Here is a 24,284-nt window from a genome sequence, read left to right as displayed (position 1 = left end):
TTCTCGTGTTATAAAAATACCAAGTTGCAGAGAAATGCTTCGGTTGGGAAATTTCTGGGTTTGCCTGCAACAGAAACGTTGGTTGGCTTTGCTTGTCTGTCAGAATAAAACCTATTATTGTACAGGGACTTCTTAATCTTTCAGCATTTCTTAATTAAAAAGCTTGCATTTAAATAGAAAATAGCTCTTCTTATACACCCAGGAGAAGCAGCAGTGAATATGTAGATGTTCAGCAGATCATGTGAGCAGAAGTTTGGACCCAGCAGGATTTAGTTTGTACTTGCTGTCCTATGTCATTTTAGGTCTCTTTACAAATGGTTCACAATTATTCTTCCTTTAGGTGCAGGGGTGTAATGTCACCACAAGCTGGTTTACCTTTAGGGTCAGGAACATTGACAAAAACTTCTTTTTATCCCCAATCACCATAGCGTTGCTGACAATGGGGAGCTCTTTTTTAACAGCATCTTCAATTGGGATGGGAGGCACATTTTCACCTCCAGCTGTAATAATCAAATCTAGGCAAAAAAAAAGAGAAAGGCTATTAGTTGAACTCAAATAAATTCCAGGATTGACCTGCTTTCCATATTCTGACATTAAGAATAATTGACATTTTTTTTTTCCCCAAGATGTTTTTTCAAAGACAACAAATCCTACTCATTACCTTCTAAACAAAAATGCTACTATTTTCCAGACATGCTCAAGTTCTCAGATCTCCCTCAGTATAACATATTTGGTCCAGATAATGTTTCACATAATCCAGTAGCAGGTTATTCCCAAATCACTATAACTTAACCTGGAATTTTCCTGTGAGATATCATCTCTCCCACATTAGCACAGGATTCCCCTTCTGTTTTATTGTTGCCACCTCACCAAAAAGCAAGTTCATTGTTAACATCGTGATTAAAACCAATTCTTAAACCCACCAAGAGGGGTCAGACAAAAATAAGTTACTACTGCAGGAAGGCTCCATAAAAGCAGAGGGAGGGAGGAGTGTGGGGGAGAAGCCAGGAGAGGAAATTTGGAGAGGAAGGAGTGACTGCTGCCCTCCTTTTGACACGAGGGGAATGCAGTGACAGACTGGAATCTGGTTTGTAAACAATGGTAGTGACACCTCCTTCTGTTGATAATGTGTATTTTTATTTGAATACCTTTGTTCTGAAGTAGGACGTGCATATTCAGTGAAATTATTACAAATTTGACTATTCTCTGAGTAAATCCCAACTCTTTGCTTTCATTACATTTTTTTCTATTAGATTTTACCTTATTTGGACTTGAATTTAAAACTTTAATGAAACTGGGCATATGGTTATGTTATCCCAGATGGTTTACCCATCCTGTAATTTAGAGTAATTGCTTTTAGTTCAGCAAGCAAGGCAGATGTAAGAGAAACACAAATGTTCAGATGGATTGAGACGAGGGGTTGTCAACTGCTACACTAAAGGAAAATGAATCAGACAAGACAGCAAGTTAAAACCAAGATATCTGCCTTTGGTGCAGGCTATTGATAGAACCAACCTAAGTCCTGATTCCTAGCAGGACATGATGCCACCTGGGACAGACTCACCCATCCACGCTATCTCCCTCGTGACTCACCATCTGGGATGATACTCAATTCTAAAATCTTCCTCAGCCTCATCTTGCCCGTGACCAATCCCACTCCTTGAGTGTGTTTTGGGAAAAAAAAGCTCCCAAGTAAACCAAGTCTGGCTCCCATCGACACTTCTGTCAATGTACTGCAATGACACCTCAGTTCAGTGCTTTAGTTTGAACTTTCCCTTCTGCTCTTCATCTTCAATTCTCTGCAAACACATCACCTGGGGCATCAGTGGAATCTACCCCTGACCTACAGCAACAGCTTCCAGACAACACAGGTGTCCTCTCCTTGCTGTCTAAACATTCTAATGTGCAATTAGGATAATTTAGCAAGATGCAAAGGGAGCCTGGATGGCTTCATGACTCGTTTAAATCAGACACCACGGTGGTAGTTTATATTGCTAATTGTAATTAATACTGAGTGAAGGTCTGGGAGATACAAAGCCTCACTGTAGGAACTGAATCATCTCCACCTATTACAGATTGGAGGGAAACCTCCCCTGAACACACAGCACACTCCTGGGGAAGTTTATTTGACCCTCCTGTGAGGGCAGTGCTGCTGGCAGAGAGGAAAACACTTCATTAGTGACCTCACCTGCCATCAGACTGAACAGTGCTGAGCAGGCACCACAACACCGAGCAGGGCTTGGCCCATTACCTTTGATTCTTCCCGTGACGTAGAGAAAGCCATCCTTGTCCAGCTTTCCTAAATCTCCAGAATGCAGCCAACCCTCCTCATCAAAGGCTTCTTTTGTTCTGTCTTCCATATTTAAATAACCCATGAACACAGTCCTTCCCCAGAAGCAGATTTCTCCGTTGCCTTCTGGATCCTTGTCCACCAGTCTCACTCTGCATCCAGGTGCTGGTTTGCCACAGCTATCAGAGAGGAGCAGAGAAACCCCAGAGGGAGCACAGACACATCAAACACAACACTGATGGGATGGCTAACATGCCAAAGCCCTGAAAGTACCAAAACACTGCAAACAACACCTGCTGAAACTGTTTGACAGCCATGGAATATTCAATTCACCGGGGCAGAGGTGCTGGAGTATCCAAGCACTTTTTGACAGTCTGGCTTGTCTGGGCTTGCTGGTTTTTCCCCCCACTTTTGTATTTGAGGTCTTGCATCTGAAAGTTATCCTGCCCTGGGCCAGGGCTACAATGTAAGTCAGATTTAGGAACTTATCTGCACGTTATGCTGTCAGCTCACTGTCAGTGCTCCTGGCCTGGCAACACGCTCAGCTTCTGACCTGCAGGTTATTGTGACTCCCTAAGGCACAGCAGGGTGACAGTGCACTCAGAGAGAAAGAAAATAAGCCATAAGATCTTTGCTGGCCTTAGGAAATGCTCTTTTCACAGCTACAATGAAACAGGCCATATTAAAATAACAATAATAATAATAATAAAGATAAAATTACCTGTTCTGCCTGTAAATGTGAGGCCCAGAGAGGCAATGCGGGCCCGTGGTCTCACTCATGCCATAGGCCTCGTACAGGGTGATGTTGAGGCCCAGGAAGAAGTGCAGTGTTTCTGTGGGGAGAGGAGCAGCACCACAGAAGTGCTTCTGGCAGCAGGAGAAGCCCAGGGCACTGCGGATTTTTGCCAGCACCAGGTAATCTGCCAGCCTCGCCCAGAGCTGCTTGAGGTCACTGCTGAGCACAAAACACACAAGTCAGAGCAACCTAGGAAGTTTTCAGGACAAAATCAGGCACAAGTTTCATTTAGAGGTGTACCTATCATTTGGGTTTGGGTGCTGACAGAAGTTATGTTACATTTTCATCCTTTTTTTCATTTATTCAGTGTCTTTCATTGCTCCAACTTTCCCACCCCCAACTCTTGAGCTATCTGAATACAGCAAATACATAAAGAATCTCTAGGGACATATTGTACACAACACAGCTCTTGTATTCATGATTCTTCATCAGTTTGCGTCTCTGAGAACCTACACCACTAAAATCTGACACTGGCAGGAACAATCAGACAAGCAAAGCACATGCATGGAATGACCTTTTGGAATGTCATTTTCCATAAGCAGTTTCACCCTTCGTTGCACTGTCATGCTTTAAAGAACTTTGGGAGAGGAAAGAAGTGTGAACTAAATTAGTATTTGAATTTATACAACCTTATTTATCTGGGCAATCTCACGGAGAAAAACACCGCTGCTCTTCAGAATACCAGGAACTGTCCCAGCTGAACACCAACCTGCTCAGTCCCAGCACAGCCAGGGGCTGTGTCAGGCAGGAGGGAGAGACACTTGTGACGCTCACCTGTGTTCAAGATCAGCTACAGTAAGTGATAAACACCCCCTCCCTCTTGCATCATATTTGCTGTGTTGCCAGGCCAAATTTTACCCATTTAGAGTCTCAGTGAGGCTTGACAGTTCATCACAAGCAGATTGCTACCTTCAGGTTGCTGCAAGTCCCACCCTCTGTAATACATACCTGCTTGAGCCATTCAGGTTCCTCTCTAAGCTAAGGGACATAGCCCATGACAGCATCTTCTTCTTCACAAATCCGGCCTGAGCAGAAGCATCCTTTAATTTCTCCATGATTTTCTCCCAGACTCGGGGCACCCCCATGTGAGATGTTGGCTGCACTTCTCTCAGGGTGTTGATCAAGCTGCCCTGTCACAACCATTAAATGAACTTCAAAACGTTGCAAAAAGGCACGCAGCAGAGCTAAAGAGGTTTGGTGATGCCAAACCTGCATGTTTAGGGATGTAGGACATCAGAAATATTCAGGATATAAAGAAGGATTGCTGAACCTCCTTCAGTCAGGCACATGCACTGACACGTGTCAGGAGGTTTCTACAGCAGGAGGAAAACACACAGGTGGGTTAAGTTTCTCCTTCGAAATTGCTCAGATTTCTTTTGCTTTAGATGCCTATTCATTTGCCTTAAAAGAACCTTATGGATCTGGATTACATATTTTCATTGGAATCCAGAGCTCTGGATCACAAACCTAATGGACTTCATCATCCTTACAATAACAGACGCTCAATCTTCACCCTTTCCCACTCCTCAAGGATCCTATTCTCTCCCCAGGATGCTTTCCAACAGAAAGGAGTGCGATCTTAATTAGATGCAAGGCAGGATACCTTCAGAGCATCTGGCTCAGCAAAGTAGACCTGCTCTCCCCACTTGATGCCAGTCCACAGGTCATAGATCTGGGCAGCGATGTGGCTGAGAGGGAGATAACTGACTATGGACTCCTGCTGCACCTCTGCAGGTTGCATATCTCCTGCTCTGCTGCAGTGTGCTGATGTCCAAGTGATCTGTTGGAATGAATAATAAGACACATTTGGTATTGGGAGGGGAAGGGGTTGGATTGGGGGTTTTATTTGTTTTCTCCTTTGAACAGGAACTAAGGACCCCTCACGCCACACTAATGGAGCTGTGAATAACCTGTGCCCACAGAAACTGCTGCAGGCATTGCAATAGCGGCTCTCAGTCCCTGGGGACACTCAGCTGACCTTCACAGCAACACAGAAGTGCATATTATACAAGTGCACAGAGTTCCTGCTGCCTGCCTGGGCTATGAACACCAACACCCCCCACCCCAGTGACACACTGAGCAGGCACCACGGGCTGGATGGACAAGGATAAAGGGATCTGCCCCTTCCTTTGCAGCTCTCCTGCTGTGCAGACTTTCTGTTAAACTGGCACTTTGCACCAGTGATGTATCTACACATTTACCTGAAAACCAACAATAAATACTCAGCGATCAGTGAGCTCAAAGGACAATTCAGTGTCAGCAAAGAGCTCGTTGTCCTGTATTGATCCTCCTGGCCAAACACTGAGGAGGGTGACAGCAGCTGGCTCTGCTCCTCTGGAAGTTCTGGGATATTCACCACAGGCGTTCTCAAGTGGCACATCCATTCACACCCTCCCTCTTATGAGAGGCAGCACATACATTAATAATTTTGAGCTTCACTTCTTAGTGAAGCTGGATGATATTTCCCCCCACTTCTTCCCACTTTATGTCAGAAGATGCAGTTCAAGGATGCTAAATGTGCGTATCTCCATCATCAGAACACAGCATATGGAAGACCCACAAATATAAGTGTGATGGTATGAGAGGTCAGGGAAAAGATGTATGTGCAAAAAAACCCAACCAAATAAAAACCAAACCAAACAACACCTCTCAAAAAAAAAAAAAAAAAAAAACCCAAACAAACCAGAAAACCCCAACCAAGAAAAAGAAACAGCTCTTTCCCTGAGGAGTCTGTAACTTAAACTGGGTAGAGGAATGAGGTTATTCAAGGTGGCAGAGCACAGACACAAATCCCAGGTGATACCTGTTATCAGAGCATGTCCCTGCCACCTCCTCTGCAATAAATTAGAAGGTACAAGTGTACACTTGGTCTGAGGAAACAGAGGATTCTCAGGAGAGGGGTTTAATGCCAGGCCAGGCCACTCCAGGTGTAGGGGCAGCACTGGACAAGCTGCCATGGGACACTCACACAGCAGGAAAAATGGGATGTGTTTCAGATGTGTCCATTCATTGCTTGCCCTCCAAACCTCCCAGGAGGTTTTGCCCCAGGGACAGTGGCAAACATCTTTGCCTAAAGAAGGCAGCAGCCCAGCTCCAGGCAGGGCATGCCTTCCAGTGTTTGTCAACATAAAAATAGCCTGTTTGTGATCAGCAGCCAAGAATAGTTGGGCAGCTGGCATGGAAATGACACCAGACTGCTCTGAGATAGAAGAGCACGGATTTGACACGTCACGTCAGTCTTTTTTGTCTACCAAGTGCACAGTGTTCTGCTTCCAGATACTACTGTAGTAATTCCCTGCATTTGGGTGAGTTGCTGTTCACACTGTGCATGTCTGCAAGAATTTCTGCTTTATTTTAAGGGGAGAGGCCACAACTTAGACCAGCCCCTTCACAGATTCTCCTTCCATCTTCCACTCCCACTCAGCCACCTTATGAAAAATTAAATACATAAGCTCCCAAAACAACTGCACTTCAAACCTTTGCTAGCAGACCTCTGTGAAAATTCCATTTTGCAAACAACTTGTTTTTCTCTGTAAGTGGAAATTTTCTGTCTGCAAGAGTGCAGGTAGGGCTATTGTAGAACCAGCACTGGGCACCAGAGCTGTGTTATCCCCCAGTGACAGGTGCAGGAATCTGCACACAGATCCAGGAACACAAAATGCCAAAGCACAGACGACACACATCCACCTCCAATTTCAATGAAATCTGCAAAAGCAGATTCCATCAGGCTGTTTTGATAGCAGCTGGCTGATGCCTGTGATTTGTTTTGCATCCCCTGAGAGACTTTGTGTCGATCAGCGAATTTTATTTATGAATATATGCATTAGATCTCACCAGAAATCCAGTGCATAAAAATGTCACCTCCACAAAGAACTGTTCATGCTCGTGAAGTGCTGGTTTGAAGGGAGTTCCATTCTTTTCCTTGTTGGTACTTTTTACCAGAAACACTCCAAGCAATGTTTTACCATGTTGTAAAAGCAAAAGGGTTTTCAGGGCTCTGGTGTGTCCAGTCATTTCAAACCCACAGGGATAAATTTCCTCATGTTTTGCTGTTTTCTCTGCTCAAGAGACAGCCTGAAGTACCTACATTGTCATGGCTCAGCATGGCTCCTTTGGGCTTCCCAGTTGTCCCAGAGGTGTAAATGAGCACACAGCACTGATTAGGCTGTTGGGAGTTAATGATGTCATCCAGAGCAGCATCAGATATGTCACGTCCCAGCTCCAGGAACTCCTCCATCTAGAAAGTGTGACAGAAAATACAGTGTTATGAATTGATACAGTTCTGCATCTTTCCCCTCCCAAAAACGGCAGAACACTTCAGGGCCTTGTTTGAACACATATCTAAGGCAAGATCGCCCTGATCTTGCCTGCGTAACAAACCTGGCCAGTCTAGCTCAGCACCTGATGTGTGAACTGCAAACAGACTGTGCTGTCACGAGTCTTTTCAGTGTCTGAGAAGGCAACAGCAATGCTGTTCCTCCTCCAGTGTGGATCCAGGGATCAGCCGTGGAGGCTGGAATTCTGCTGCTCTCTCACACCGCAGGAATGATTTTGAGTCTTATCTGAAGGAATCTGGATGCAGCACTTTTAGGTGAGTGCACCCTTGTGCCACCTCACAGAAAATTCATTGTAGTCTACATAAATATGACTATAAAGCAACTGGATGAAAGCTTCTTTGCAAAAGCATCATTATCTAGATGTGTGAATGTTAGCCCAAGAAGAATGTTATTCTTCTTGCCGAAGGATTACTGAGGTACAATTATATTTTCAAAATATATCGGAATAACACGTTTCCAAAAGCCCTCACACTTCTTAAAGGCTGAATTTCTACCCCTCCGAAATTTCTCATCCTGGTTTTGTCTTTCTTTCTTTCATTTTTAACCCGTAACATGAATATTCTACATGTACTAAGCAAATGCGCTGCTCTGTGCAGTCCACAGTCCTTTCTCTTCACTTGTTGCCCATCACCAGGAACATTTGGTACGAACAAAATGCAGCCATCATCTGTAAAAGGTGCATTCCCACGTTCTTGGATCCACAATTCAGTTTTCACCAGGGGCCAACTTTTATTCTGAACCATTGGAGAGCACACCTTCCCACCTGAAGAGGTGGGAATAACAGGTGTTCTAATAATCCAGTGAATTTAAACACCAAGAAAACACAAGATAAAGCTAAGCAAGGTATGTCTAATTTTAAATGTAAAACATCAGACGTGAAATTACAGGTAAATGAAACAGAAACAGCTGATGAAGCTTTTGAACGGGCTTGCTGGAACACAGCAGTGCATTCTAAATGACACTCTGCTGACAAAGCAGAGTGGAAATTTCTCCACTAAATAATGCCCCCTGAATTGTAAGTCTGTTCTAGCACTCACATACCGTATATAAATTTGGATGTCTCTCTGCAATGGAGTCCTTATATAGCACAACAGCTTTCAAGTGTGGCAAACGATCCCAGATCTGTTGGGTTTTTAAAAACAAATTTATTATTTATTATTCATCTCTTGTGTGGGCTTTTTTTTTTTTTTTCTTCTTCCCCACTAAAATACTGCCAAAATTGTAATGGTTTGACAGGCACAAAAACCCCCTCCTGTTTCCCTCCACCCCCAAATATTCTCCCCTGAAGTCACTCCCAGAGAGCTCAACGAGAGGCAGGGGAAGGAGGAGGGGGCTACACAATCTGCACAGTCTGCTCTGGAAAATCTGGTTCAGTTAAAAGTTATAAAAAAACCCCCAAAAATACACCCCAAATGGCTCCTCAGCATCCTTGCTCACAGTGCTCAACTTGTGAGGAGCAGCACAGACCAAGCTGGGAGCTTGCTGTGGTTGGCAATAAAGTCCCTCAGCAAAAAAACTGGGGTTCAGGTGCTAAAAAAAAATTCTATTTCCTCGAGGTAAAAAGGCAAGGGAGTCATAAGGACAAATCAGAGCATAAAGTTTGGTGCAAGTTTGATGGGTCATCTCCAGCCAGGGCCTCCCTCAACATGTGACGGACAAACAAACCCTTCCCAGGTTGCTCCCTGTTCTGGGCTCCTCCCCAAGTCCTGCATTCCAGAATCCTCCTGTTAAATTGGTCTTTCCCTCTGGCACTGCTGCTGAAACCCAGTCAGGGCTGCTCAGGGGTTGTGTCAAAATTGGGACTGTTCACCTAAAAAAGCTCCTCCGCCTTTCTCACTAAGGTCTGTCTCATTTAACCCCATGCTATTTAACCATATATATTTAACCATGCAACTCATTTACCCACCATGCTATTTAACCACATATATTTAACCTCATAACTCATTTACCCACCATGCAGTAACTCAAGAGGTTTGATGGTTAATCCAAGATATGACAAGCAGGATAAGATGCTCCCTCAGCAAGAGGAATTCCTGAACACTGGCACATTGATGTTTGGAGTGCAGGCCTTTTACACAAACCTGCACCAGTGTAATCTCTTTGTTCAAGTGGGCTGTGCTTTGCCAAACAGAAGCAGGTGGTGACAGCGTAAATGTGGGATCCAAAGGTGAGTTTTTTCAGGGCAGGCTGCAGGGAACCATCCAGGGAGCTCTGCTGGAGCCACAGAGCCTGGAGAGGACAGGACCCACGAGCTCAAGCACCAGACACTGGATTTCTGAGTCAGAACACTCCCATGAGAGGTTCCATGATGCAGAGAGTGCACATGGTGGCTGGGACCAACACAGCATGGAGAAATGAAAAAACTATCCAGGCTTTCCATTAACCCTGCAGCCACCTCGTACCTGCATTATCTTCTCCAGCTGTTTCTGATTTTCCACCACCATGACATTGGTTTTGCTGTCATGAGCAATGTAGTGACAGGCCTCTGGAGAATTGGTGGTGTATATTCCTGTGACAATTCCCCTGAATCAAAAAATTTATATATTTACACATGAGCACATATTTATACACATACACACACATATACATGTACTTAGTACCAAAAAAAGAGTAATAATCAAGGTTCAGATGAAAGCTGAAAGAGTGTGAAGATGTAGAAGCAAACACAGCACATTTATTTCATGTATTCAGATCTAGATATTTATCTAAATCTCTGATTTATGCACATTGCAAATACTAATCTCTGAACTCCATTCAGCAGAAGGTGCTGTGGGCTGGGATTCAGTGTCTGAACCCACCTGAGGCTGCACAAGAGTCAGCTCAGGAAGTGGTAAAAAATGCCCAGTCATGTCCTCTTTCTGTTCCAGCTGCACACAGGCACCAGTTTGGATTTCACTGGCACAGAACAGCTCAAGAAGTAAAACCCAAACTGTGTAAAGAGGTGTCAGGACAGAAGGAATCAGGCTGGCCAATCTTTATTTGTTACTTCATCTACTTGAACATTTCTTGCTGCAGACAAATATCATTAATATAAAACTGTGAGCCTCATCTGTGTCCCACATCTCCCAGTGAGGTGACACTGTACAACAGCTTCTGTCACAGTTAAACCCCCGGCAAACAGGATCAACTTAGGAGTGTCTGGACTATTTCAGATAAGAGACTCCAGCAGGTCGCTGAACATGCCAATCAGCAGCAACACAACTTCCAAAAGATGACAGCAAATGCTTATTTGCTGCATTTCCACCTCTAGCAAAACAGAAATCCCCAAAGCCCCTTCAAAATCAACACCCCCCATCCTTCCCCCGCCCCCCCCAAAAAAAAATCTTACCCAGCAAAAACAGCTCCCACAGCTGAGATGAACCATTCTGGAGAATTAAATCCAAGGATTGCTACGCTGTGGAATCGTTCCAGACCGAGCTGAAAAACAACAAGCATGAGGTTATAAAATGTAGGCACACTGGAGGGGAACAAAGACACAAACTCCTGATGGAAACTCCTGATGTATTGCTGCAGTATTGACAGGGCATGTCCACACACACCCCTGCCCCAGCATTTACCAGCAGGAACATGATGTCACTTTTCCACTGGCTGGTTGAGCTCTGCTGCTCAGAGAGGCCTGAAACCCACAACAGTTCAAGATGAACAAGACATAATGAGGACCAATATTTAGAAATTGTCTTTATCTCACCAAATTCATGACAGCACTGCTTTCCCCTGGGGTTCTGGTTTTAATCTCAAGAGCCTCATGCTGAGCTCTGTGCCCTTGTCCCACAGTGAGACAGCGCAACACAGCAGCTCTTCACTTGCAGCCAGGCTCCCCTGACCCATTTCCATCATTATTTCGATAAAAAAATACGACTACCGATCTTCAAGTAATGGGTAAAGCCTCTTACAGTTTTGGGTTTGGGTTTTTTTATTGCTTATTTGGGTTTTTGTTTGTTTGTTTGTTTGTTTGTTTTTAAAGGAGACAAAGGGAGAAAAAGAAACGGCTTTGTTTGCTGTACCCACCTTCAGGAAGCTCTTGGCTGCTTTCCTGGAGAGGCAATAATACTCTGAAAAAGTTATTTTCTCCCACTTGCCGTTCTTTTTGCTGGCCAAAGCGTAAAGGGACCCGTATTTTTCCAGGCTCTCCTTGAACATCTGATGGACCGTTATGGGAGTCTGGGGACACGAATTATCCATTCTCAGTCTGACTCTGCCATCAGCAAGGGAGGTCCACAGGCCCTCTGGAAGGTAAAGCACAGTTGTCAGTGAGGTGTTCTGGCACTGGAAAATACCCTGTGAGGGTGAATCAGAGCACAGGAGGGCTGAATGAACACCACAGGGCTGAGCACAGCTCTGGCACTTCCCACCTTTGGAGAGGAGGGCTTCCCAATTTTCCTACTGCCAAACCCACCCTGCAGGAGGAGAAATCGTTATCTGCTACACTTTGTTCTGCACCCTGAACACAAGTGCCACTGGCCAGAGTGATGTTGATTTTCTGTGTGTTCCAGACACCCCCCAACTGCAGAGCAGAGCCTGCCCGTGCTCAGCCTGCAGGTCCCCCTGTGCTGGTGAAGGAGTTGGTGGATCAGGAGGCTGCAGAGATCCAAAAGAGCTGAAACTTCTAATCCTACTCAGTATCCAAGCTCCTTTTGCTCGTTGTAACTCTTGTCCCTCGTCCTGTCCCTGTTCCCCACTGCTTCCCACAGTTTTTTCCTTGGTCATCTGCTCCATGTTCTAATTTGTACATCCACTCCCATCTTGCCCTGTTTCCACGTCATTTCCCATCTTTTCCTGCTCTTGTCTTCCTCACCCTGCCTTTCCCCCATCCTTTTTTTTTTGCCTCCCTGTGTTTTTCCTCCCCTCCTTTGACAGAGCACCAGCAAGTGCCTCTTGGCTCTCACCACTGGTGCCAAGGACATCACAAGTCCCAAAGACTTGACTTGGCTCTTGCAAAGCCAGCAAAGGGCTGAGTTATAAATGCACTCCTGACCAAAACAGCGCAAGGACATTGTAACAACAACGTTGTTGTTTTTTTTTTTTCCCTTAGGTTCAGATTCATAAATCCAGAAATATTTTTAGCATAAACATAGATATACAGGAGCTCTTCAGGACACACGTGCAGCCTCCCTCAGTCAGGCCCTGCAATCTGCAGCGATAAGCAGAGGCACAGCAGGTTGTTGCAAGCTGTCCCAAACATTTCTGTTCCATTCCTGCCCCTGGCTGGCAGATTTGCATTCGTTCTCTTGACAAACAGAAGGTGCTAATGACAGCAATAAATACAAATAAAGCTGCTTCATCTCCCCGTGCAAATTGCACGTAATGATTTTCAAAACATAGGTGTGGAGCTTTGCATAGCTCAGTGGAAGAGAGGGCATCGTGAATCCTGACAGTCGGGAAAACAAGCAGCGAGGAAGGATTTCAGGTTGCAGGCCAGACTTTATCCCAGTGTAAACAGCAGCACCCAATAAATATTTTATGAACTGAGGAGGCAAAGCAGGTGTTTCTGCTCTTAACCCCAATCCTGGTGTGAGGCTGTTGTTAATCCAAATGCTTATTTTCTGCAGGGACACACCAAAGCCCAGATGAAAAACTCTCTGTAAAGATGTTCTGGCTTCTAAAGCAACCAAAGAGGGCAGGGATTGCAGGTGTGTTTGGGCACAGAGGGGTGACTGTCCTGCTGGAAACAAAATAGTACCACACAGAGCTAAAATACAACATCCTGGTTCATGGGTTATAAAAGAATGGCCTGCAAGGGAAGTGAAAATATCAGCAGCATTCCCAAACTCACAGTACAGAAGGTTGCATGATTATTGTTTTTTCACTGCAGAGGGACAGGAGAGAACAGAATAAGAGTGCAAATCATCCATCACATCACTGAAATTTCTACACAGAGAAACCAAAATTGCACGTGGAAACTACGTTTCCTTTTGCTTTTCTTTCTGCAGGTTTTTCCAAGGTCGAAAAGGCATCTTTGATTCCCACCAAAGACTAAGAACAGAACCAGTTTCAGAGAGTCTGGGCATCACCTTAATAACACACGAGACACGGTGCAAATGAGTCTAAACCTAAATGCCCATTCATGGGCATGTATTGGCAGGTAGAACTTCTCTCAAAGCAGTTCTGAAATCCAGATATAAGCCAAATAATTCTAAAAATCTGATTGCAGAGGGATTTTGAGCAGAGGGTTCATTCTTCTCAGAAACAGCCTGGGAAGGAATGCCTGGATAAATCCAGTTATAAACTCTGGGAAAAGCAAAATAGGTGCTCTGCCTTGCTGATACCTGAAAGGCTGAAAATGAGCTCAGAACCTCCTGAAACCAAAGAGGAAATCAGAATAATAAATCAGAATAAAGCCCTTCTAAATACACTATTTCAGCTTCGTACTTGATGCCACTGGAAGTTCCCTGGATGCAACCAAAGAGTAAAAAGAAGGAGGTGTTGTAATTTAAAATAAAAAGAGCAAGAGATTTTCTTCCATAAGTCCTTTGGACTGTCATTCTTGGAGCCTCTGGAGTGTCATTCTCCTGCAAGGCCAAATTCCATGAACAGATCACCTTTTCCATGTTTCACTGTCTCCACTGCTGAAGGAAGAGGAACATTTGTTACTCAAATATTTTCCTTCGAGTCTGAAACTATGCCCAACATAAACACATTACAGTTGTTGTGTTTTTATCAGCCAGTTTATTCCTTCCACCAGGTATGATATAAGAGTTCTGACACAGTACAGGCTGTGTTTCCCAGCCAAGATATCAAAAACGACCTTAAACACACAAATAAACAGTCCATATTTTAAAAAGTAATTATTTATTTTTTTTTTTTCATGAATAATCAGTCTGGCTGAAATTGCTGGGCCTTCTGGGATGTATAAAGGGAACTATGTACCAGCTTAAAAAAAAAAAAAAAAAAGAAAATTAAAAGAGAAATACACTAATCCTGCAGTTTGAAGCTAATATAATCAATGACACCTTGAGAATGTAAATGGATTCTGATGCTTCTGGAAGAGCAGCTCTGAGAGCCACCCAAAATGCAGAAGATCCAAGGTCACCTTTCATGCAGGTAAACAAACAGGTGATGGTGGAACAGCCCTGCTGCATCACCCCAGGAGCTCCAAGCCATATTCCACCAATGTGCCCTGAGAGGCAGGAACTCAACCAATAATTTAACTTCTGCTTGAAAGTGAATCAGGTTTAACTCCCAAAGCAGTGTTGTGATTATATGCCAGTTGCTGCCAAACATCCCTCTGCCCTAACGAGGAGAGCAGGAATCCAGCTCTTTGCTGGAGGCATTCCTGACACTCATCATCCCAGATTCCACAGCCCTGATGCCATCACATTCTGCTGACAACACAAACTCAGCATTCCTCCTCTCTTTATTTTTTTTTTTTACTTTTCTTCAAGCTATCTGTGACCCCTGAGAGATTAATTTCTGAGTACACACAGGCTGGAATCTGAGAGCTTGGTAAATCTGTGTCAAAGCTTCCCCTTGTGCCAACAAATAGACTGAACAAAAGTACAGAACTGAAAGTGAACCTGAAAGTATCAGCCAGACTATACACACAGTGATTCTCCCAATAAAATCCAGAAACCAGCTTCCTGTTGCTTGCTGGGGGAGGAAAAGGGCTGGGAAATTCCCAGTTTTCCACAACAAACATGTTAACCTTACACTGCCAACCAGGAAAGACTGAATAAACAGAGGAAATAATTTTCAATCAATCAGCAAAAACCACAGACGAATATTATTCGTGGAATAATAAAATAATAAAATAGACTGCTCTTCGCAGCAGGGAACTCCTGCAGGTGTGGGTCAGGGACAGCAGCTATCCTGCAAGGAATCCTCTCTGAGCTGAGGTGGAGGGAGTGGTGCAGCAGGGTGAGCCCAAAATGAGCCTCGGAACAACCCCGACGCTGCGAGAACCGATTACGATGAGCCAAGGGGGAACAACGTGTGCAGGGTGTAATCAGGAGCAAACATCAGCACAGAAACACTGCCCAGGCAGGCAGGCAGGCAGGCATGGAAAGCCAAAACTCAAGAGCTCTGGCAAGAGCCACAAGAAGGGATTTTACACAAGGAGAACCAGGGACATCCTGGGTAAATTTACTGACACGGGACATGCAAAGGGCTGATGCTCCTCCCAGGGCATTTTCACCCCAGCATTTACCGGCAGGATCAGGCTCCCTGGGGTTCCATGCCCAGTGACAGGTGAGGTGTTTTACCTACAGCAGAAAAAAAGAATCAAAGTAGGGACCACCTGCACACACAGAAGTGTCGATGGGACCACGTGAGATGCTTCAGAGGGGGCACTGAGAAAGCAGATTAAAGCCACTGCAAGGCTGCTCCCTGCCACTGGAAAGGCACAGCAATTTGGGAACGTCTCCAGGATGGGAAAGGAGGCAAATGTCACCCCTGTCTTCAAAAAGCAGAAGGAAGAGGATTCAGAGAACAAAAGGCCAATCAGCCTCACCTTGGTCCGTGGAAAGGTTGTAAGACAAACTCTCCCAGAAATCATTCTGAGCTCTAAAATGGTCACTGAGAACAGCCAGGATGGATTTGGCCTTGGGAAATTTAACCCAACCACCTCCCAGGATGAGCTGGCTGGCTCTGACACGGGGAGAGCAGTGGTATATTGGTTTACTTTTTCCCTTTCACAAGGTCTTTAACAAGTTCTACACAGCCCAAAATGGAAGGTTTGAACCAGGGGGAGCTGGAGGAACAGGTGGATCAAAAACTGGCAGGATGACTCGTCTTTGAGAGCAGTGGTCAACAATTCCAAGTGCAGCCAGAGCAGTCATGACAAGTGACATTCTCCAGGGGTTACTCCTGAGATCGACGCTGCTCAGTGATGACACCAAATCCGAGGAATGACCAACACAACAATCCCTCCTGATGGACCTCAGCACCCCACAGAACAAGCTGCAGGAAGGAAAACTCCTGCTGGATCAGGAAAAGTGATTTCACAATGCAGGTGACTCAGCTTATGGAGAGGGACCGAGAGGCTGTGGAATTTCCATCCCTGGAGGTTTTCAAAACTCAGCTGAACAAAGCCACAAGCCCTCCTATGAGCAGAGAGTTGCCCTCCAGTGGTCTTTTGCAACAGAAATCACTTTGTGATTCCATCAGTATAAAGCCAGCAGGAGTGAGTTCTCTTCTCACTTCATGCTGATTTTAAGTCAATGTAAAGCTTGCTGCCAGCAGGAAGGGCACTCTGGATTTACAGATGAATCAGAAAGCCCTAAATCCGGCCTGCTTCCACAGGAATGAGCTTCTAGACGTCGGTGGAAAGGAATGGGGAAAAAATTCCAGAACAATCTGCGGTCCTCACTGAGCAAATTTAGTCCTGAGGTCGCAGAACGTGTCAATTATAAAGCGAGAGAAGGGCAGTTCTGCTCAACCAGAAAACATCAGAATCTCCTTTTTTTTCCTCTTTCCATGCAATGTAGAGCCACTGAAATTGCGAGGGAAGAGCTGGAAGGGCTTCTCCCCTCACTGCTGTGCAAGAGTGGGAGCATGGCACGAGCATTCCTTCCTCAGCAGGGGTTCCCAGCCCAGCAGGTTCCTGTAAACTGCAGCCAGCATTTTGGGAGGGAGGCAGGGTGGGTGTCTGACAGCAGCAACCAGAGCCCCAGATAAATTCTTAGAAAAATAGGTCAGAGCCTTCCTGAGTGCACAAATTCTGTGCAGAAGCACAGGCTGGGTGATGATCTAAATATAAAATGTGTGCCTCAAATAGTGCACTGAAAGACCCTGAAAACTGCACACCAGAAGTCAGTTATCACCTTTATCCATCCAAACTTCTTTCCTGCTTGCTGGAAGAACAAAAAGCATAGAGCTGGTAGTTCAATTTTGGGAAAGAACCTACTGTGCCTTTTAAAAAATAAAGATACAGCCATACATTTATACAGGTGTATAATGTCTGCCTGGGAGATTCCTACACAGATTTTATAGCTACGCAGTCATTGCTCCACCTGCCTCGAAGAACAAATATTCTGTTGAAATGAGCACATTTGGGTACCAGCAGCAGCCTCACCAAGGCAACAGGGACAGCAAAGTTCTGCCCACAAACCTCCTTTCATCCTCCCCAGGTGACAGCTGGTGATGCCAAAGGTAACACAGTTTGGGTGATTTAAAATGGGAACAGTCTGTTTTTCGCTCTTATCTGGTCACTGCCTCAAATACAGGCAAAAACTGGGCGAAACTGTTGAATGCAGTCAGATTTGCAGCTCCTGACTCACTTCAGGGTTTATTTTTAGTTTTCCTCTCTTTATGCCAGCCCTGAAAAATTCTCAGTCACAACCTGCTAGAATAGCCATACAAATTCCACCGAAATATAAAAAAAATTCCAAAAAGAGCTCAAATTTCCACGGATCACCTTTGCCAGGCTCACCTGCTGGCTCTGTGCCTTCATCCTGGGCCTCCTCCAAGTGGGGCAGTGAATCCCTGCAGACATTCCGTGCCTCTGCAAAGCTTCTGAAAGAAAATAGAACCATTAACAAGTTATCCAGGAGGGATCCAATACAATCAACACCATGTTCTGAGGTGGAAAGAAAAACTCAACTTCCAAGCACTTTGAAATACAATACAGTTCACAAATAACTGCAGATTATTCATAAATAGCAGCATAAAGATTTCTTTAATTGAGCTCATTCCATTTCAAGGACACGTCGGGATTCCCTTCATTCCTCTCAACAGAAGAGTCCTGAGTGAAGCTCAGAAAGTCCTTCCCCTGCACACTGTAAAATAAATCAACAACTCAAAATGTAGGAGGAGAAAGTTGAAATGATGCCATTTTTTACCCAGCAGTGTCAGGTACAAACAGCAGGACCAAACCCCACCTCAGACACTATTTCCTATCTCCTATTAACACCCATACTTGTGAAATGAAATAATGATTTTAAAATGCCTTAACCACGCCTGGTCCCTTTGTACAATAATTCAGGAGACTCTGTCATCCTTCACCCCTCAGAAGTGACAATCCCAGGTGATTTCCTCCCTTCCTCCTCCTCCTCCCCAGATTCCCGGGTGTCAGGTCACAGAAGGAAAGGGAGGAGTCATCAGGAATCTCTCCTGCCAGGATCTTTCCTCTCTCGTTAACAGGCACAATTAACAGGGACAGAACATCACAGGGCTGGTCGGAGAAGCAAAAAAGGGCTCTGGAAATAGGCACTGGCTGGGGGAGGGTGGATGTTGCTGAGAGCCTGAGGAATTTAAATCTAGAAGGGTTTTGAAAGGTAAGGCCGTGTCTGACACGGGGGAGAAATGGAGACTTCATCAACTGGCACTGCAAGGAGAGAATGACAGACCAGGAAGAGATTTTTGGGAATAAAACCAAAACAAAACATCTGAAATTACTTAAAAACGTGTGTTTCATCTGCCATCTCAAAACCCTTCATAGTTCTTAGATTTTTTTTTTCCTATTTAAAAAAAACCCCCACATTTGATGTTTAGAAATCCAGCGGTATCTTTTCCTTTAAATAAATTCTAATAATAACGCTTTGAAAACTTTTATTATCTCACAAAACAAACCAAACAAAGCCTTAGTCTCAAGAGAGCAGACCACTACTTTTGAGGAAAACAAACAGCAAAAAAAAGCCTTCAGAAGAAAACAGCTCTGTAGTCATCAATCAAAAGAGCCTCCTCTGAGGCTCCTCCAAATTTAATAAACATCAGCAGTGACTTTTCCCAGATTAAAACCTCTTTTGTTTGCTTTAGTCTCAGCTGTTACAGGCTTCTGGTTCAGTTGATATTATTTTCATATTTATAGAGAAATAAGTGACCAGCTCGAGGCTGAGGTGCCTCAGCAAAGCTGGAATGTTTTGTAAATCTGGCCTTGGGCTCCTAAATATTTTATTAAGATCGAGGTTCTGCATGAATTATTCAGTGTTATCAGTGCAGGGCCAGCGTTTTCCAAAATCCAGCTACCGGTTTCGAGGTGGATTTTGCACGTCTGATTTCTCTGCTGGAAGTTTACAATTCCAAAGATAACCCAGGAAAACCTGCACAGATCACACACAGAGAGAGGATTTCACAGCTGAGGTCGCTCGAACGAGTCAATCAGAACAAACTGATGGCACGTTACAAAACCTTGACCAGCTAGAACCAAACAAAGCTTATTTCTGGAGAGCTCCATTAGCAGGGGTGGATTGTCAACGACAGCACTTCCTGATGTCATTTGGGATTTGATTTCCAGGCTCCCTTCACTGAGACAGAGGCACAGAATCCTCAGGCTGCCTGGATTCTCCAGGGGTTTGGGGCCCAGCACAACCCACCTGCAGCTCCCACCACCATCCTGTGTCAGCTGGGCGATGCTTCCCATGGAAACTGTTCCCAAACAACCAGGCCAAGCTGGAAAGCAAGAACCTGAAAATTCCATCCATTGGAATAACTAAGGGAAAGGTTCCTCTCCTTCAGAGTTCCCGTGACTGTAACAGCTCGTCACAAAATGCTCTGGTGCAAATCACCCTCTGGAAAAGCTGTTTGTTCTGTCACCATAATGATGCTGAGTGATTAATGGCACTACTCACTCTGACACTAATTGCCATAGTGGGGTTTTTTTTTGTGTGTGTTTTGTTTTAAGGGAATTTGGAATTAGGCTTTTCCTTCCACAAGCTCTGTGTTTCCTCCTCTGGTAATTAGAATTTCTGCTTATGACTCATTCTCCAGGTCAAAACCAGTCAGATATTTGCTGTCATCTGAATTCTTTCCTGATAGCAAAATTTTGTGAAAATACTAACAATAAAAAAGAAGAGAATCTATGAACTCGGTCTTTAATGAGATAACAAGCCAAAGATTCCTATGGAGAAAATGTTTTACAGAAATTCTCACTTAAATGAGCCTTACAGGACACACTGGTTGTCCTGTAGAACTGGGTTACAATATTTTCTCCCAAATTTCAAACTTTAGGTTCTAGGGAATGACACATTTTGGCCTTAATTCTGCAGGGTGATTTCTAACATCATCAACTGCACCAAGAGAATACGAACCCTCTTTTGCAGCAGTCATTAAACAGACTATATGTGGTGGCAAATAAAATACATCTCATCTTCTGCTTGTATTCCTATACATGTAAATTGTTAATATATTATCCAGGTAAAGGTACTCCTTTAGATTTCACCAGATTTCCTTACACACATAAAGCAAGTCAAAGCGCTTTTAAGCCTGGAAATCACATTCACAGCGCTCACAAAGCCTTAAACCGACGTTTTTTTGGCAATTAAACCAGTCAGCGGTTCTAAGCATTCACCCAGAAGCCACGTTCCCAGCTCCCAGACCTCTGCTGCTGGATTCAGGGTGAGGATCCCCTCTCCTCCTCCCTCCTTTGGTGTTTTTTAGGCAGAGGTTTCTCCCATCACTCAGCTCGCTCCTGGATCCCGTTGTACCACACGTGTCAGCTCACCACTTACCGACAAGATTTCTGTTAATTAGCTATTTTTAATGGTTTAATGGATGAGAAATGCTGAAGATTCTGCATTCCCTGCTTGCCTTGCCCCATTTGCACAAGGACTTCCTTCCTCAAACACTTTGGTTGAACTGGCTTTCCTAACTATAACTCTGATTTAAGAAACATAAAACTAGGCTGAATGGGAAAACACTCATTTTCCCAAAACAGATATTTTCCCTAAATTTGGTTTAAGTCTTTCACTGCTTGCTTCTCCTGAGGATGACTTGGGGAGTTCCTCCTCAAAAAGTCTGGTGGTTTGTCAATGAATTTGGGGATTATTGAAGTAATCCCCAATAAAGTGGAGGATAAAACATCCTTCTCCCACTCAAGTGTCTATCTTTGAGTGACACGTGTCCTAAATAGTTATTTCTGTTCCAACACTGAGAAACTCCCACCCCCTCACAGCTTTTTTTCCATGTTCCCCAGGACAACCCAGCTCCTCACATTCCACCGGCCTTAACTCTGCACCAGAGCTGCTTTGAGGAGTATTTTGGCTCTGCAGCTGCACATTCTTAAGAACTTTTCATTGGGTGTTGGACATTTTCAACAGCTCATTGTGGCGTTTGAATTCGAGATGGAATCATTAGGTATTCACCCGACAACTCTTCTGGCAGCAAAAAGCAAGGGCTTAAATCACCTGAAAACTGGAATGATTCTGGCACTTTGCCTTGAGACTTCAGAACCCAAATATCTTCATCTGGATCCCGTTCCTGAGAAACCCTTTCCCCATTCCCCCTGCACCCTGCAAGAGCCAAATCCAATATTTGAAAACAGAGTTCTGGGAAAAGATTGGAGCAGTGAGCCCAAGACAATCAATTTAGACCCACAGATCTGTCCTAGAGCTCCAGACAAAGGCAGTAAAGTCACTGTGGCTGGGATCAACTGCAGCTCTGACAGCTCAGCTGCAATCTGGGACCAGCCCAGAAATGGCCAAGCAGCAAATCCTGCAGCTCCAGCCTCTGAGGAGCTGTCAGTTGTTACCCAGGACATTCCTCATTTTTTTTTACAGCATTACCCCACAGTAATGACACACAGCAGTAGATCTCTAAACCCTCAATTTCCGTGACATTTCAATTCTTCCCATCAGAAGAAATAAAGAAAAGAGTCCCAGGAGGTGGACAGAAGGACATTGCTGGTTACCTTATTTACTAATGACTCCTCTATTCAAATCAGGGCAATATTATAACACACTCTTCATGAATTCTATTTAAATTTTCCCTTTGCCCTCGAAGAACAGGTCAGATTTAGCTGCTAATTGGTTCTCATGCCCTTGTGAGACTTCAAAAGGGGGCCAGGGATCAGCCCAGCCCCAGATCCGTTCCTGCTCCCGCAAAAGGGCTCAGCTGATCCCACCCCCACTTTGCTTTGCCCAGTGCACAAGAAGCCAATCTTCCTCAAATCACTCAACTTCTTCTGTCCCAAAGGTGCATTTAAAAGCAAAACAAAGGCTTAATAAAGAACAAAACAGCAAGAGAGAAAGTTAGCAGCTGAGACCTGTTTTACTGTCTAACACACCTTCTAGGAGAACATCCTTACTTGCAAAAAATAGCACTAATTTTTTTTTCTCTCTCTCTTTTTCCCCCTTGTTAAGAAGAAATATCCTCCAAAAGCAGGTCAGTTATTTTGGTGACAGACCAGTTTTTACGGAGAGCTGGGAACTCTGTGGCTGAATAGGAAGAAAAGAACAATAAAGCCAGGCTTTTTTCTTCTCCCCCCCCAAAAAAAAGGCTCCATTCAGCAGTTGGGAGCGTAGCACAACCCTCCCCTGACCTTGGGCCGGATTTTCTGGCTCTGTTCTCCCCATGCACAGCAAAAAGCCAGACCTGGAGCACAAATCTTGCAGTAGCTGCCTCTGCCTGGCTGTTTGCAGGGAGTGCAGCACAGAGTGAGGTCACAGAGCTCCTTATTTCGCCTCTTCCTCCTTTTTTAGGTCACACCGGTTCTGTTTCAGCCTCATAAAAGGTCTTTTTTTTTTAAACTCTTTCCAGTTTGCTGGGATTTTATTCTCTCTGTTTAGTCTTTTCTACCTGGAATCCTCCTTCCAGCACACAAGAAAAGGTATCTGAGTTTGCTACCCCACTTCAAACCACAGCAGGTGAACAACACTATTTACCAGGACAACCTGCCCTGACTCCTTCCAGAAAATGACACAGAAGTTTGATGCCAAGGGCTTGGAATACACCACAAGTATTTGGAGTTCTAGTGTCTGTGATATTCCTTCACTAGAAATTCAAAAACAAACCAAATGCTAACCATCTTTCTAACACAGGAAGCTTAAATTTCCTGTTTGCAGTGAATGCAAACCAATGTATATTTTTGAATTCTCCTCTAGCCTGTGTGGACTAAAATAGAGGCATTATTACTGATTTAGCAAAATCCTAACTTCCCTGAGGAAGAGGGTACATATGCCTACACTGATCACAAGTCAAATAGTGCTTTATGATCTTTGGACAGATTAAACAGAAAATGACAATTCCAGTATCAACTGCATTAAGATTCCAGAGGCAACATCAACACATGCAACAATTTTCAAAGATTCCTTAACTTCTTCCTGTTCTGAAAACCTTCAATCTTTGGATTGCCCCATATGATTCTCTTACAAAGCCCAGAACAGAAGAAACCTCATTATCGCAGAAATCATCCCAACAATCCTTTCCCTGAAAGGGCCAAGCAAATCTTCCAACAAGAGGCATAACGTGCAAGTTGTTACCTAAATAAATGTGAAGTTACATTTAACTTAACAGAAGACTAAGACCTGGCAATCCTGATGAACTTCCAACAGTTCAGAAGCTAAAATATTTCCCGGGGGAGATGTCTTGTTCTATTTTCAAAAGTAAGAATTTCCAGAAACTCTAGAGATGGGCAGCTTTCTCTAACAGGAGACACCATCCCAGAGCAACAGCAACAGGAATGTTTAAAGTCCATTCCAGGTAGATTATGTGCATTGTAAGACGTGCAGAGCAACCAGCACTGACCTTGCAGAGTGCTCAGTGCCACTCTTACCCCCAGAGACAATGCAGGGATGGCACAGGAGATGGACTGTCAGCTTTTTATTCCCCACCCCCTGGACTGGCTGCTCTCTGGTGTTGGAGAGTGCCTGTAATCTCACCTCATTGACCACTGGATACTCTGAATCTTAAGAGTTTACAAGTTGACCAGCATTTTCAGCTTCTCTTCCCCCCAGCTGAGCCCCAGGAGCTGAACACACCTGTCAGAAGTGCTGGACAGGTGGTTCAAGAGCCTCTGTGCTGCAAAATAAACACCATCCAGCAGATCCATGCCCAAAGGACACGAGCAACACAGCCCAGACCGAAAGATGCTGTTGGGTTGAACGTCACAGCACAAGTTGGCAGAGGAGAATAAACCCATTTAGGCCTTTAACTAACAATTTCCTCAAAAGATGCACCTTCTTCTCTGCACCAGAGACACCATTCTGGCTGT

The 24,284-nt window shown here is 44.4% G+C and overlaps 1 protein-coding gene across 8 annotated transcripts in view; it reads right to left on the bottom strand.

Annotated features, from left to right (window-relative positions):
- The window catches only part of ACSBG1 (acyl-CoA synthetase bubblegum family member 1), a 32,884-nt gene that overhangs the window by 1,978 nt on the left and 6,622 nt on the right, over positions 1-24,284 (bottom strand). For 5 of the 8 annotated variants that reach the window (XM_027901568.1, XM_027901570.1, XM_027901567.1 and 2 more), the window contains 10 exons: positions 17,790-17,872; positions 10,752-10,840; positions 9,826-9,946; positions 8,465-8,545; positions 7,174-7,323; positions 4,690-4,866; positions 4,035-4,216; positions 3,012-3,245; positions 2,252-2,469; positions 376-515 (listed from right to left, as the gene is read on the bottom strand). In XM_027901568.1, the coding sequence (XP_027757369.1) occupies positions 376-515; positions 2,252-2,469; positions 3,012-3,245; positions 4,035-4,216; positions 4,690-4,866; positions 7,174-7,323; positions 8,465-8,545; positions 9,826-9,946; positions 10,752-10,840; positions 17,790-17,872 (1,475 nt within the window). Of the gene's footprint in view, positions 1-375; positions 516-2,251; positions 2,470-3,011; positions 3,246-4,034; positions 4,217-4,689; positions 4,867-7,173; positions 7,324-8,464; positions 8,546-9,825; positions 9,947-10,751; positions 10,841-11,431; positions 11,650-17,789; positions 17,873-24,284 lie in introns of all 8 variants that reach the window. The other 3 variants (XM_027901566.1, XM_027901571.1, XM_027901574.1) reach the window with 3 other exon arrangements.

Source organism: Empidonax traillii, unplaced genomic scaffold, assembly GCF_003031625.1.
Source record: "Empidonax traillii isolate 1590-97213 ecotype Southwest subspecies unplaced genomic scaffold, ASM303162v1 scaffold800:size294262, whole genome shotgun sequence".
In the NCBI taxonomy this organism is placed as follows: domain Eukaryota; kingdom Metazoa; phylum Chordata; class Aves; order Passeriformes; family Tyrannidae; genus Empidonax; species Empidonax traillii.
Note: the sequence above shows the minus strand (reverse complement) of the source record. Positions and strands in the feature narration are given on the sequence as shown.